This window comes from Talpa europaea, assembly GCF_964194135.1.
Source record: "Talpa europaea genome assembly, chromosome: 16".
Classification (NCBI taxonomy): domain Eukaryota; kingdom Metazoa; phylum Chordata; class Mammalia; order Eulipotyphla; family Talpidae; genus Talpa; species Talpa europaea.
In genome coordinates, this window is record NC_140084.1 from 44,229,166 (window position 1) to 44,240,179 (window position 11,014).

The window sequence follows — 11,014 nt, forward strand, 5'->3', positions numbered from 1 at the left end:
GGGAACAAAAGGAACAGGCTGGAATTATTGAAACATAGATGTCTAGAAGCTTGGAGGTGGTGTTCCACAGCTCTCCAGCTGGCGCTGGTGTCTCAGAGAAGGTGATGCCAGGGGACCGGTTATGCAGGTGTTGGTCTGCTGTATGTCATCTGGGGCCCTGGGAGGGAGCCCCTGCAGAGGCCGGAGCAGAAAGCACAAAGGGTCTGTAAGAAGGAGCAGATTCCTTCTTCTGCCTCAGCCTGGCAGCCTTTGTCTAGTGCCCCTTGTTGGCAGAGCCTGAGAAGGAGCCTGGCGAAGCAGATCTGACCCCACCCTAAGCTGAGCCTGCCTGGGTGGGTTTGAGCTGAGAGATGGTCACTTAATAACTGGCACTGATCCCTAACGCATTGTATTTTGCCCTCGCCTTTCAGCTTCCGAGAATTATCCTTGCCTTGCCCCTCTCAGCCATGTGCTCCCACAGGTGTTCTTGTTTCTCACCAGTCTTCATGAATATTCTCAGCTGGGAGGGCTCCCTAGATGGGGTAGCCTGCCATATGGCCAGATCTGGAAGACTCTGTGGGAGAATTTAGAGAAGGATATTTCAGATCTGGCAGTAGAAGCCTCCCTCTGGGTCTGTGTCAGGGACAGACTGACTAGAGGCCCGGAGATAAGCTTACAGTCCAGGGGCACATCTGAGTAGGAGCTGAACCTGACGGTTCCCTCCTTAGGCCCCTACCTTCTTCAACCCTTAAGAGGTACCATTTCAACCACCCAATCCTGTTTCTCATTCACTGTACCTTCTCCTAGGTTCTTCTGGTCACCTCATCTTTCATGTCTCCTTCTGAGAGCCGCAGTGGCTTAAACCCCAACCGTGTTCGCATTTTTGGGCCTGACAAGTTGGTCCGGGCAGCAGCCGAGAAGCGCTGGGACCGCGTCAAAATTGTTTGCAGCCAGCCCTACAGCAAGGTACCTAGGATGGGAGCTGGGAGTGTGAGGTCCTGGGCCAGGAGGGATCCGAGGGGCCAATATGGAGTCACTAGGGCAGGGAAGACTGGACTCCGTCTCCCCTGGGATCTAGAGGGGTTGGGTCCTGGAGTTCCGTGAAGTGAACTTGCAGTCTTCCCTGTATGTGAGGCTTCGTCTCCTGGAGGATGTCTAGGAAGGATCTCAGACCACAGAGGGGATCAGGGGAGGGGCTGCTGCCTTGTGAGAGGAGTGGCCTGATAGAGTGGGCCTCATAGTTAACATCCTGAGAGCTGGTTTGAATCCTGGCTGTACTACTTCTTTGTTATGTGACCTTGGATTTGTGACTTAACCTTTCTGGCCCGAGTTTTTGGTCCTTATAGAGTTGCTGTAAGTTAGGGTGCTAAGCTGGGATAACAAGGCTCGAGTATGTAATGAGACCATGCACTGGAGGTTTATTTCTCACTCATGGGAGGGTCTTGGGGGTGTTCAGTTGGTCATCCAGCAGGCTCCTTCCATCTTAGGGCTCTGCATGCAGCTAGCAGAGAGGAGGGCGCCTGGAGCATTTCTATGTTCCTGAAGCAGCACAGCCCTCCCTCCCTTTCCGTAGGCAGGAATCTGGGTGAGTGGGAGTGGATTCTCTTGGACTCTTTGCCACTTGCTATGAAGCTAAGGGACTAATGCAATAGAGGGCTTAAGCTGAGCCTGACCCAGAGTTAGGGCCTAGTAACCGCGCGATGGTATTGTTATTCTGTCCCAGTCTCCAGGGTGTGCCCATAGAGGGAAAGAGCTGGGAAGGCAGTATGAAGGGTGTTGAGCCAGGACTCCTCCTGGTGCCCCTGACTCCATCCGTCCTTTCCCAGGACTCCCCTTATGGCCTGAGTTTTGTACGGTTTCACAGCCCCCCAGACAAAGATGAGGTAGAGGCCTCACCCCAGGTAAGTGCTACCTGCAACCCCACAGAGCCTCCTCCCTGCCTCTTCACATCCCCCTGCCCTCCTGCCTGTAGCTTTCCCATTGCATGTGTTTGCTGGACCTTAGAAGGTGACCAAGCTTGGGCAGTTCCGTGTGAAGGAGGAGGATGAGGGCGCCAGCTCCCTGAGACCAGGGGCCCTCTTCTTTAGCCGCATCAACAAGACCCCCGCAGGTGAGTAAGGAAAACTTGGGCTCTGAGTGAGTAGGGGGTTTGGGCCCAGACTCCTGTTTCTGAAGAAGGAGAGGCTGGGGGCCTGGACGCCCAGGTCTTGAGGGAGGACTGAGTCAGTGCTGGGTTTGGGGAGCAACACTGTGTCCCATGGGTAGGAACTGAAGGGTCTGAGGACCCAGCCTTTTCTCCTTGATCCACTTTCTTCCTCTGTAGCTACAGCCAGTGACCCAGCAGGGCCCAGCTATGCAGCTGCCACACTGCAGGCCTCTAGTGCTGCCTCCTCAGCCTCTCCAACGCCCAAGGCAGTAAACAGCACCTTCAAGGTGAGATCCTCGATCTGGGGAGAGTGGAAAATGAGGATCAAAGCTAGAGGTCTCAGCTCATCTCACTCCTTCAGCCTCAGGAGTCCTCCAAAGGAAAGAGGAAGTTGGATATGAACCAAGAAGAAAGGAAGACCAGCAAACCATCAGCCCAGTCCTCATCACCTGCCCTCAAGAGATCTAAATGTGAGTGACTGGATCCCCCATAGGAACCCGTTCCCATAGGAGCCTGTGCTCATGTGTCCTAGGGAAGAAGAGGTCTGGACTCCTGTGTCTGAGGGAGGTGGGGTTGGGGGTTTAGTCCCGCTTGTGCTAACTGAATCTACCTTTTGACTTCCCCAGTGTCTGCTCCCTCTCGTACCCCAACCACTGCTCCAGTCCCTGCCCCCGCAAGGGGGACGATGTCAAAGAAGCCCCAAGGAGAGGGCACCGAGCCCAGAGCACCTCATGCTGGTCCGCAGGAGCTGGGGAAGATCCTGCAGGGTGTGGTGGTAGTGCTGAGTGGCTTCCAGAACCCTTTCCGCTCGGAGCTCCGGGACAAGGCCTTAGAACTGGGGGCCAAGTATCGACCAGACTGGACTCCAGACAGCACCCACCTCATGTAGGCCTGTCCCTCCTCCCCCAGCGCTCTCCATGCTTCTCCACCACCTGGCTGTCTCTCTTTTCCTGTCTGCTTGTCTCTTCAGCTCTCTGTCGTCTGCTTATTTTCCTCTGATACCTGTAATTTTCCCACGTGCATCTCTTTTTCTCTCTTACTCAGCTCTCTCTCATTCTATCTGTCCCTTTTGTCTCTTTCCACTTGATGCCACAGATCACATCTGACTGACACTCTCCATTTTGTTCCTCCCCCAGTTGTGCCTTTGCCAACACCCCCAAGTACAGCCAGGTCCTCGGCCTTGGAGGCCGCATTGTGCGTAAAGAGTGGGTGCTGGACTGTCATCGCATGCGACGGCGGCTGCCCTCCCGGAGGTAAGTCCTCACTGCATGCCTGTAGCACACAAGAGCACACCAACTCTGCCCCTCCTCTCCCTCCTGGTCAGTGCCTGGGATGGGGAGAAGTCAGACTGGTAGAAAACACGGACCCAGCCACCATCAGCTGACTGTTGAGGGGAGGAGGCCGTGGGGCGGGGCTGGAGATTGCAGAGGCGAGGGAGGGTTTGTTTTTCGGTTCTTAGAGGGGAGTCTGCTTAACAGAGGGAGAAGGACTTTGCAGGCTGGAGAAACAGCAGGCTCAGATGGAAGAAGCGAGCTATGGGACCTGTTTTTGTTCATGGGGAGCAAGACCCTGAAGCCCCTGCTGGGTGCCAGGCTGAGCTGCACCACACTGGACACCCAAACATTAGGACCTGCCTTTAAAGGCCTCTCTTTGATGAGAGTGTCAGACTTGTATAAGTCAGTATGGAGGAAGGCCCAAGGTCAGGACTGCAGTGAACGAGGGGTCTTCAAGAAAAACTAGCCATTAGCCAGAGAACACAAAGATGAGAACATTCAGGGCCTAGCAGCCAAAGGTGGGTTACCCTGGAGGAAGCACAGGTGGGAGGCAGGAAGGAGCAGGACAGTGAGGTGGGGCAAGCAAGAGCTGGGGAGGGCAGGGAGTGGCCACATCCTGTCGATTGGAGGAGAGACCTGAGTGTATTGGGGCTGCGGGGGAGGGGGCGAGAACAGGCCAGACTGTTCAGAATTGGGGCTGGGCCTAGGAGCTGCTCTTTGCTGGGGAAAGGTGGAGGCTGCGGGGTGGGTGGGATTAGCTCCAAAAGAGCTTCCAGTATGTCTCATTGTGAGATCACCTGCTCCATAGACCCCCTCATCTGTAGTTCAGGAAGCAAACACATCAGGAGGCCCCAGTGCTTTTCTCACTTCTGCACGAGTGCACTGGCCAAGCAGTCCTGAGCTGATATGAGGCTCTTTGTGGATTTGATTTATCCCATTGAGTGTATCGTTGTATTTCTTACAGAAATGTTAGTGGGTTTGACTTACAGGGCACCCCATCAGGCCCCACTGAGGGGTGTTATATAGTCTGTATGCCTGCCATTGGCCTCTCTAACATCTTAAAATTCTAAACTCTGAGGCCCATCTATTGATGATTCAGGTTCTCCTCTGTGAGCAGTGGGGAGCCATGAAATATTTGAGAAAGGCGGGGGCTGGTTCTGTTGAGGGGTAGAATTTCAAGGGGAAATTGCAAGTGGGGTCCCTGGAGGAGGCTGGGGTCCTGGGGGCAGAAAGAGGGGTGGATGGGGGATATATTTTTGCACAGAGGAGCGGGATCTGGATTGTTGTCTGTCTGTGAGGTGAGTGAGCATGGAGGGAGAGGCAACCACAGTGTTGGATTTGGGGGTTTTGACCCCCCCAAAAAAATTCAGAAATCACTTTTTAAAAATCTCTGACTGAAGGCAGGTTCCAGGGGAAATTACTCTTCCCACAGTAAGCACAGCCTGAGTTTTTTTAATCTTTTAATTCAAAGCACTTTAAAGATAAAGCTTAGTAAACATATATCATTATTCCTCATTCAGCCGCTACACTTTAAATCCTCTCAGCTTTCCATGAGCCACCACTTTACTGTATGTGTGTCTTACCTCAGTGAGTATGTGACAGCTTTGAAGCAGCCGAGGCCTGCTTCCTTTTCCAGCAAGAAAAGGAAGGGTAGTGTGTTTGTTCCCTTCTGCTCATGCTTTGTCCTCTGACCGGGGGCAGATTGACTAGTCTCCCTGGGCCTTAGTTTGCTCATCTGCAAAATGGGACTAAAAATAACACCCACCTCAGGTTTTAGTGACTCCTTAAGAGTCAAGTATTTAGACATATCTGGAAATCCTATGTGTTAGCTGCTGTGGTTAATATCAGACCCAGGAGAATTACGTTCCAGCAGTGTCAGTGGCTTATTGATCATTGTATTGAGGTCTTTCAAAATGAATTTGCTTTTGGCCCTCCCCGGTGGTGCAGCAGGTGAGCGCTGGGTTGCGAAGCTGCCCGCAGCCTCTGTGGCGCCGGTTCAATCCCTGGATGCTCCCTGGCCACCAGAGGAGGGTCCCGCATGGTGCACAGACCTCTCCTGCCGCCCGCTGCTCCCCTCAGCAGTGTACTTCGGTCCTTCTGGATGCTCTGCTCCCCGCTCTGGCTCTGGTGAATTCTCTCACCCTCCTGCGCTTCTGACTGTACCCAGTGCTTGTATAAATAAATAAATCTTTAAAATAAATAAATAAATAAATAAGTTCACCAGTAGTTTACATTTAAAAAAAAAAAAAATTTGCTTTTGAGAACTTTCTCTTAATTGGTAGGCATTCTTCTAATGAGCAGTTGATCTTGATTTTCTTTTTTTTTTTTTTTTTTAAGATTTATTATTTATTTATTTGTACAAGCACTGGGTACAGTCAGAAGCGCGGGAGGGTGAGAGAATTCACCAGAGCCAGAGCGGGAAGCAGAGCAGGCAGAAGGACTGAAGTACACTGCTGAGGGGAGCAGCGGGCGGCAGGAGAGGTCTGCGCGCCATGTGGGACCCTCCTCTGGTGGCCGGGGAGCAGCCGGGGATCGAACCGGCGCCGCAGAGGCCGCGGGCAGCTTCGCAACCCAGCGCTCAACCGCTGCGCCACCGGGGAGGCCCGATCTTGATTTTCAAAGGGGAAATTCCTTCTGCATTTTTTTCCTTTTTGAAATGGGGCATTTCTTTGCCACAGGGAGAGGAAGCCAGGAAGTGCTAGTGTGTATGGTGCAGTAGCTGGGGTGACTGGGGGTCTGTGGGACCTTCTGGAGTTAGAAAGAGGGGCAGGGCAGTCTGAGAGAGGCCATGACTGAGACCCCAAAAGTTTATTTAGTAAATGCCAGTGGTCCTGAGCACCCACACCCCCTCTGGAAGATTTGAAGTGCTGTTTGTCTGAGCCCTATTCATTCCCCCAGGTACCTCATGGCCGGGCCAGGCTCAAGCAGTGAGGAAGAGGGGGGCTCTCACAGCGGCAGCAGCGGGGATGAAGCCCCCAAGCTTCCCCGAAAGGTACAACCCCCTGCCCAGGTGGGGGAAGGTGTAGTGGGAGGAGGACCTGGCTCTCTTGTGACATTCCACACTCTCTACTCCTGCGTCCTGCAGGTGTACACACACACTGCCCCTTCCTTCCTCACTACTCCACTCTCCCTCCTCAGCGCCCCCAGACCAAAACCAAGACTCCTCCTCAGGCAGCAGGACCCAGCTCACCACAGAGACCCCCAACCCCAGGAGGGATCAGACCACCTTCCCCAGCATCCCAGGAAAATACCGACACCGAGGGGGAACAGTCAGGTCAGCCTGAGGAAGAGGCTGGGGGTCCGGGTCCCTGGGACTGAGGGAGGAGACACTGGGGTCCTGGACTCATGGGTCTGAGGGAAGAGGGTTGGGATTAGGGTCTCCTGGGCCTGGGAGAGGAGAAGGCTGGAGGCCAAGACTCCCTTTTCTAAGAGGGAAAAGGCTCAAAGCCTAAACATTGGATCTTTTGGAGGCAGGGCTGGATCCTGGACAGTGGACCTGGGGCCAGGGAAGCAGGGAGCTGGCTCACTGGACCTGGAGGGCAGTTGAAGTGAGGGGTCGGAGTGTCTGTGTCTGTGCTGGGACGTGAGACTGGTCGGAGGTTACCAGCCTCCCCTTAAGACAGTGTGGGCACTGCCTGTTAATTAAGCTTCCTCCACTGCAGGGCAGGACAACGGGGCAGAAGACTCTGGGGATACTGAGGATGAGCTGAGAAGGTAGGCCTGGACCTGGGGGTCAGGACGACCTCAGACTTGGGTGAAGGGGCATCTGGGAAGCATGTTCCTTCCCCATTCTTGGCTCCCTCAGGGTGGCTGAACAGAAGGAGCAACGGCAGCCGCCTGGCCAGGAGGAGAATGGTGAGGACCCGTATGCGGGATCCACAGATGAGAACACAGACAATGAGGGTCACCCGGAGTCTCCCAGCCTGCCAGTTCCTGAACTCCCAGGTAGGAAATCTCCCCCTCCCTTCTGAAGTGGGACTCATCCCTCACTTCTCAGCTGATTTGCCCCAGCCCCCCTGCCCTGGATTGCTGCTGCGCCCATGGCTTGTCTCCCAGCTCCCCCTGCCCCACCTTTGGCCACTTCTTTGTTCTCTTAAGCCTATTTCCTCCCCTTGGCATCCTTTCCATCACTTCCCACTGCCCCCTCCTGACTTCCCGCTGTGGCCACCTCCGTCACAGTTCAGTGTCAGGTGTGATCGTGAATGTCCCCTCCCTCACACCACTGCTTCATCCTCCAGAGATTTCAGGATCACTTGGGGGAGCTTTTAAAAGTGTCATTGCCCAGGTCCCACCCCAGGCTCAGTTTCGTTAGTGTGAGTTGGGTTCTGGGACACCAGGTGACGTGGGCACTGATGTCTCTCGGGATCTATGTGGTGGTGGCATCATTTGTTGTCACCCCAGACATGAATTTGGGGTGTGGGCTGGGGCACAGGGCTCAGAGCTTCTGGTAGAGAAGAGGGAGAGGCAGCCAGTCAGCCAAGGATTTGAGTGGGGATGAGGCTTTGTGGAAAAGCCCTTCCACCAGGTTCCTCGTGGACTTCTAGCCTCTGAAGTCCCATTGATGGTCGTTGACAATTGATGGCCTGGTAGGTGATATTAAAATGTCACCAAGAAAGCACCATCCAGGGCCTCCCCTCGTGGCGCAGCGGTAGAGTGCTGGGCTGCGAAGCTGCCTGCAACCTCTGCAGCGCCGGTTCGATCCCCAGCCGCCGGCGAGGGTCCCACGTGGTGCACAGACCTCTCCTGCCACCCGCTGCTCCCCTCGGCAGTGTATTTCGTCAGTCTGTCTGTTCTGCTCCCCGCTTTTGCTCTGGTGAATTCTCTCACCCTCCCGTGCTTCTGACTGTACCCAGTGCTTGTATAAATAAATAAATAAATCTTTAAAAAAAAAAAAAGGAAAGAAAGAAAGCACCATCCATAGGTCAGAGCCTATTGGAGAGAAGGTGGCAGGCTGTGAAGTGTGCTTCCCAGCCAGGCTACCTCAGTGAGCCATGTTTCCTACCAGAAACATGCGCAATAGTGTCCTTAATTTGCCCAGCACAGCCAGAGCTCCCTGAGAGCGCAGCTGGGCTCTGAGGGAGCTGCTGCACAGTGGGTGTTGTTTTAATATGCACTCACACACCAGCTGCCGTGCCTACTGCCCTGTCTGGCCTCCTGTGTCCTGTGACTTGGCTCTCACTATCTGTCTTCCCACAGACTTCTTCCAGGGCAAACACTTCTTCCTGTACGGGGAATTCCCTGGGGACGAGCGGAGGCTGCTCAGCAGATATGTCACAGCATTTAATGGGTCAGTGTCCAGGGGACGGCTGGGTGATGTGGGGTGGAGGTAGGTGAGGGGGAGGAGGGAGGAGAGGAGCACCCTGCAGGGTGGGCATGAATCCTGGAGTCCAGAGCTGGCCCTGCTCACTTGTCCGGGCAGCCCTAGCTATACCCCTTTCCAGTTGGTTTCCTATTCTCTAAAGTGAGGTGACTACACCCTTTCAAAAAGATTAGTGACAGTGGGGGCTGCCATTACTGTGGCTGTGGCAATGATACGGCAATTTCCCAGAGAAATCAGATAGCTCTCAGAGAGGTGGAGAGAGAGATTTACTTGTCACACTGGCGGGCTCAGTGGGATCGCTCCCAAAAGGCTGAGCACCCAAGAGTAAAAGTGGCAGGGTTTTACACAGTTTGTTTGAGGAAACTTGCTATCCCATCCTTCATAGCATAAGCATTCTTTATTGTTTGGGAAGAGGGTCAAGGTAGCCATAGCTACCACTGTGAACAAGCAGTGCAGTACAGCCAGCAACTTCTCCACTCCAGCACGCAGCAGAATCTAAGCAGCAGACTTGGAAAACTTCCTGCTTCAGCAAGACTGGGAGAATGGGTGGCCTCCAGGGTCATCGGTGGGGGATAGAGGGAGCTATGGGACTGGCTGGGGAGCAGGATGCCATGAGAGGGGACACTGGTTCTTGACCTGTTCCTGCCTCTTCTGCCAGGGAGCTCGAGGACTACATGAGTGACCGGGTCCAGTTTGTGATCACGGCCCAGGAGTGGGACCCCCGCTTTGAGGAGGTGAGATCCCGGGCACAGGGCAAGGGAGGCCCTCATCCTCCTTTGCATCCCTTCCAGCCCCTGATCACATGTTCCCACATGCACATCTTCCCCCCGGCAGGCCCTGATGGACAACCCCTCCCTGGTATTCGTCCGTCCCCGGTGGATCTACAGTTGCAACGAGAAGCAGAGGTTGCTTCCTCACCAGCTGTACGGGGTGGTGCCGCAGGCCTGAGTCTAATAAAGATTATTTGATTTTGGAGTAGCCGTCCCTTCTTGCTGGAGACTGTCCCAGAACTTCCAAGAGGCTCCCAGCATTTTGTCTGATGTTTGGTTTTTGCTTCTCCCCTGAGGGCTAGGTCTCTGTGTGCCTTCAGGCTGCTATCCTCATGTCCTGGAAAGGATGGGGGACCAGTGGGTTGAGCGCAGCGCTGTGAAGCTGTCTGCAGCCTCTGCAGCGCCAGTTCGATTCGTGACCAGCCAGTGAGATTCCCACATGGTGCTGCAGAGCTCTCCTGTCATGCCCGCTGCTCCCCTCAGCAGTGTATTTTGATCGTTATGCCTGTTCTGCTCCCTGCTCTGTCTCTGGTGAATTCTCTCACTCTCCCGCGCCTCTGGCCTGTACCCCAGTGCTTGTATAAATAAATAAATCTTAAAAAAAAAAAAGAATGGGGAACCTCTGCCAGGGGTCTGGTGGGGAAGGAGCTCTTTTTGTCTCTCCTCACTGATCCCGCACCCCTCTGGTGGCAGGGGGCAGGGAATTGTGAGCCTGACTCTCAGCTGGGTCTGACCCTCTGAACCTATTGTGGTGTCTTGTGGCCCCCCTGGTTCTGGGGCTAGTGGCCTGGATGCGTGTGAGATGTCCCCTCATAAAGTCTCGGCTCTCCAGGGCCAGGATCACTCCCTTTTTCTAAGACCTTCTGAAGTCGCCCTGTATCATCACCAGTAGGGTTTACCATCACCTCATTTGGGAGGTTGAGGGGGGAAGGGTCATTTTAATCAGCCCACCCAAGCCTTGGAGCCCTGTGAGGGCTCTGCACATTTAAGGTGGGAACTTACCTGGGTGTTCGAGACTCAGGGCAGAAAATAGGTTGGTGTTTTAGGCAGGGGCCGTGACAAGGGCCAAGGCCAGAAGGCCTTGAATAGTGTGCTTGGGGGCAGCTGAAGGAGCAGTGCCCCCTTGGGTGAAGCAGCTTTAGGGGCACAACCAGCTGGAATGGTGCTGTCCGGGGCAGCGACCACTCACAAGTTAATGAAAGCCGCTCACTTCCTCAGCCTCAGGCCATCTTTCACGTGCTCGTAGCTCCTGTACAAAGAGCACAGAGAGAGAGCATTTCCCCCACTGCAGAAAGCGGGACACAGCGGTCCTCTCAGCCTGTGAACATCAAGCTGAGAAACTTGGACTTTATGCTGGGTCAGAAAGGATTTGAGCAGGGAAAAGGATAGAGGCAGAGCTGAGTGGGAGGTATGATCTTGAGTTACATTTTCTAGGACATTCCTAGTCCTTTGCCAACTTTTGTCTCATCAGCCAGTCAAGAGCCACCAATCTCAACCCTTCCCTTTCTCACCTCTGAGGCGGTGC

At 54.2% G+C, this 11,014-nt stretch overlaps 1 protein-coding gene across 1 annotated transcript in view; it reads left to right on the forward strand.

Annotated features, from left to right (window-relative positions):
- XRCC1 (X-ray repair cross complementing 1) overlaps window positions 1–9,667 on the forward strand; it is a gene marked incomplete at both ends in the record, with an annotated part of 29,520 nt that extends 19,853 nt beyond the window's left edge. Inside the window, 14 exons of the mRNA XM_084257989.1 lie at window positions 787–945; window positions 1,806–1,880; window positions 1,984–2,089; window positions 2,303–2,412; window positions 2,487–2,595; window positions 2,752–3,010; window positions 3,262–3,378; window positions 6,298–6,391; window positions 6,538–6,673; window positions 7,062–7,113; window positions 7,205–7,344; window positions 8,596–8,690; window positions 9,382–9,453; window positions 9,554–9,667. Coding sequence (XP_084114115.1) covers window positions 787–945; window positions 1,806–1,880; window positions 1,984–2,089; window positions 2,303–2,412; window positions 2,487–2,595; window positions 2,752–3,010; window positions 3,262–3,378; window positions 6,298–6,391; window positions 6,538–6,673; window positions 7,062–7,113; window positions 7,205–7,344; window positions 8,596–8,690; window positions 9,382–9,453; window positions 9,554–9,667 — 1,638 coding nt within the window. The remainder of the gene's footprint in view (window positions 1–786; window positions 946–1,805; window positions 1,881–1,983; window positions 2,090–2,302; window positions 2,413–2,486; window positions 2,596–2,751; window positions 3,011–3,261; window positions 3,379–6,297; window positions 6,392–6,537; window positions 6,674–7,061; window positions 7,114–7,204; window positions 7,345–8,595; window positions 8,691–9,381; window positions 9,454–9,553) is intronic.
- Between the last annotated feature and the right edge of the window lie 1,347 nt (window positions 9,668–11,014).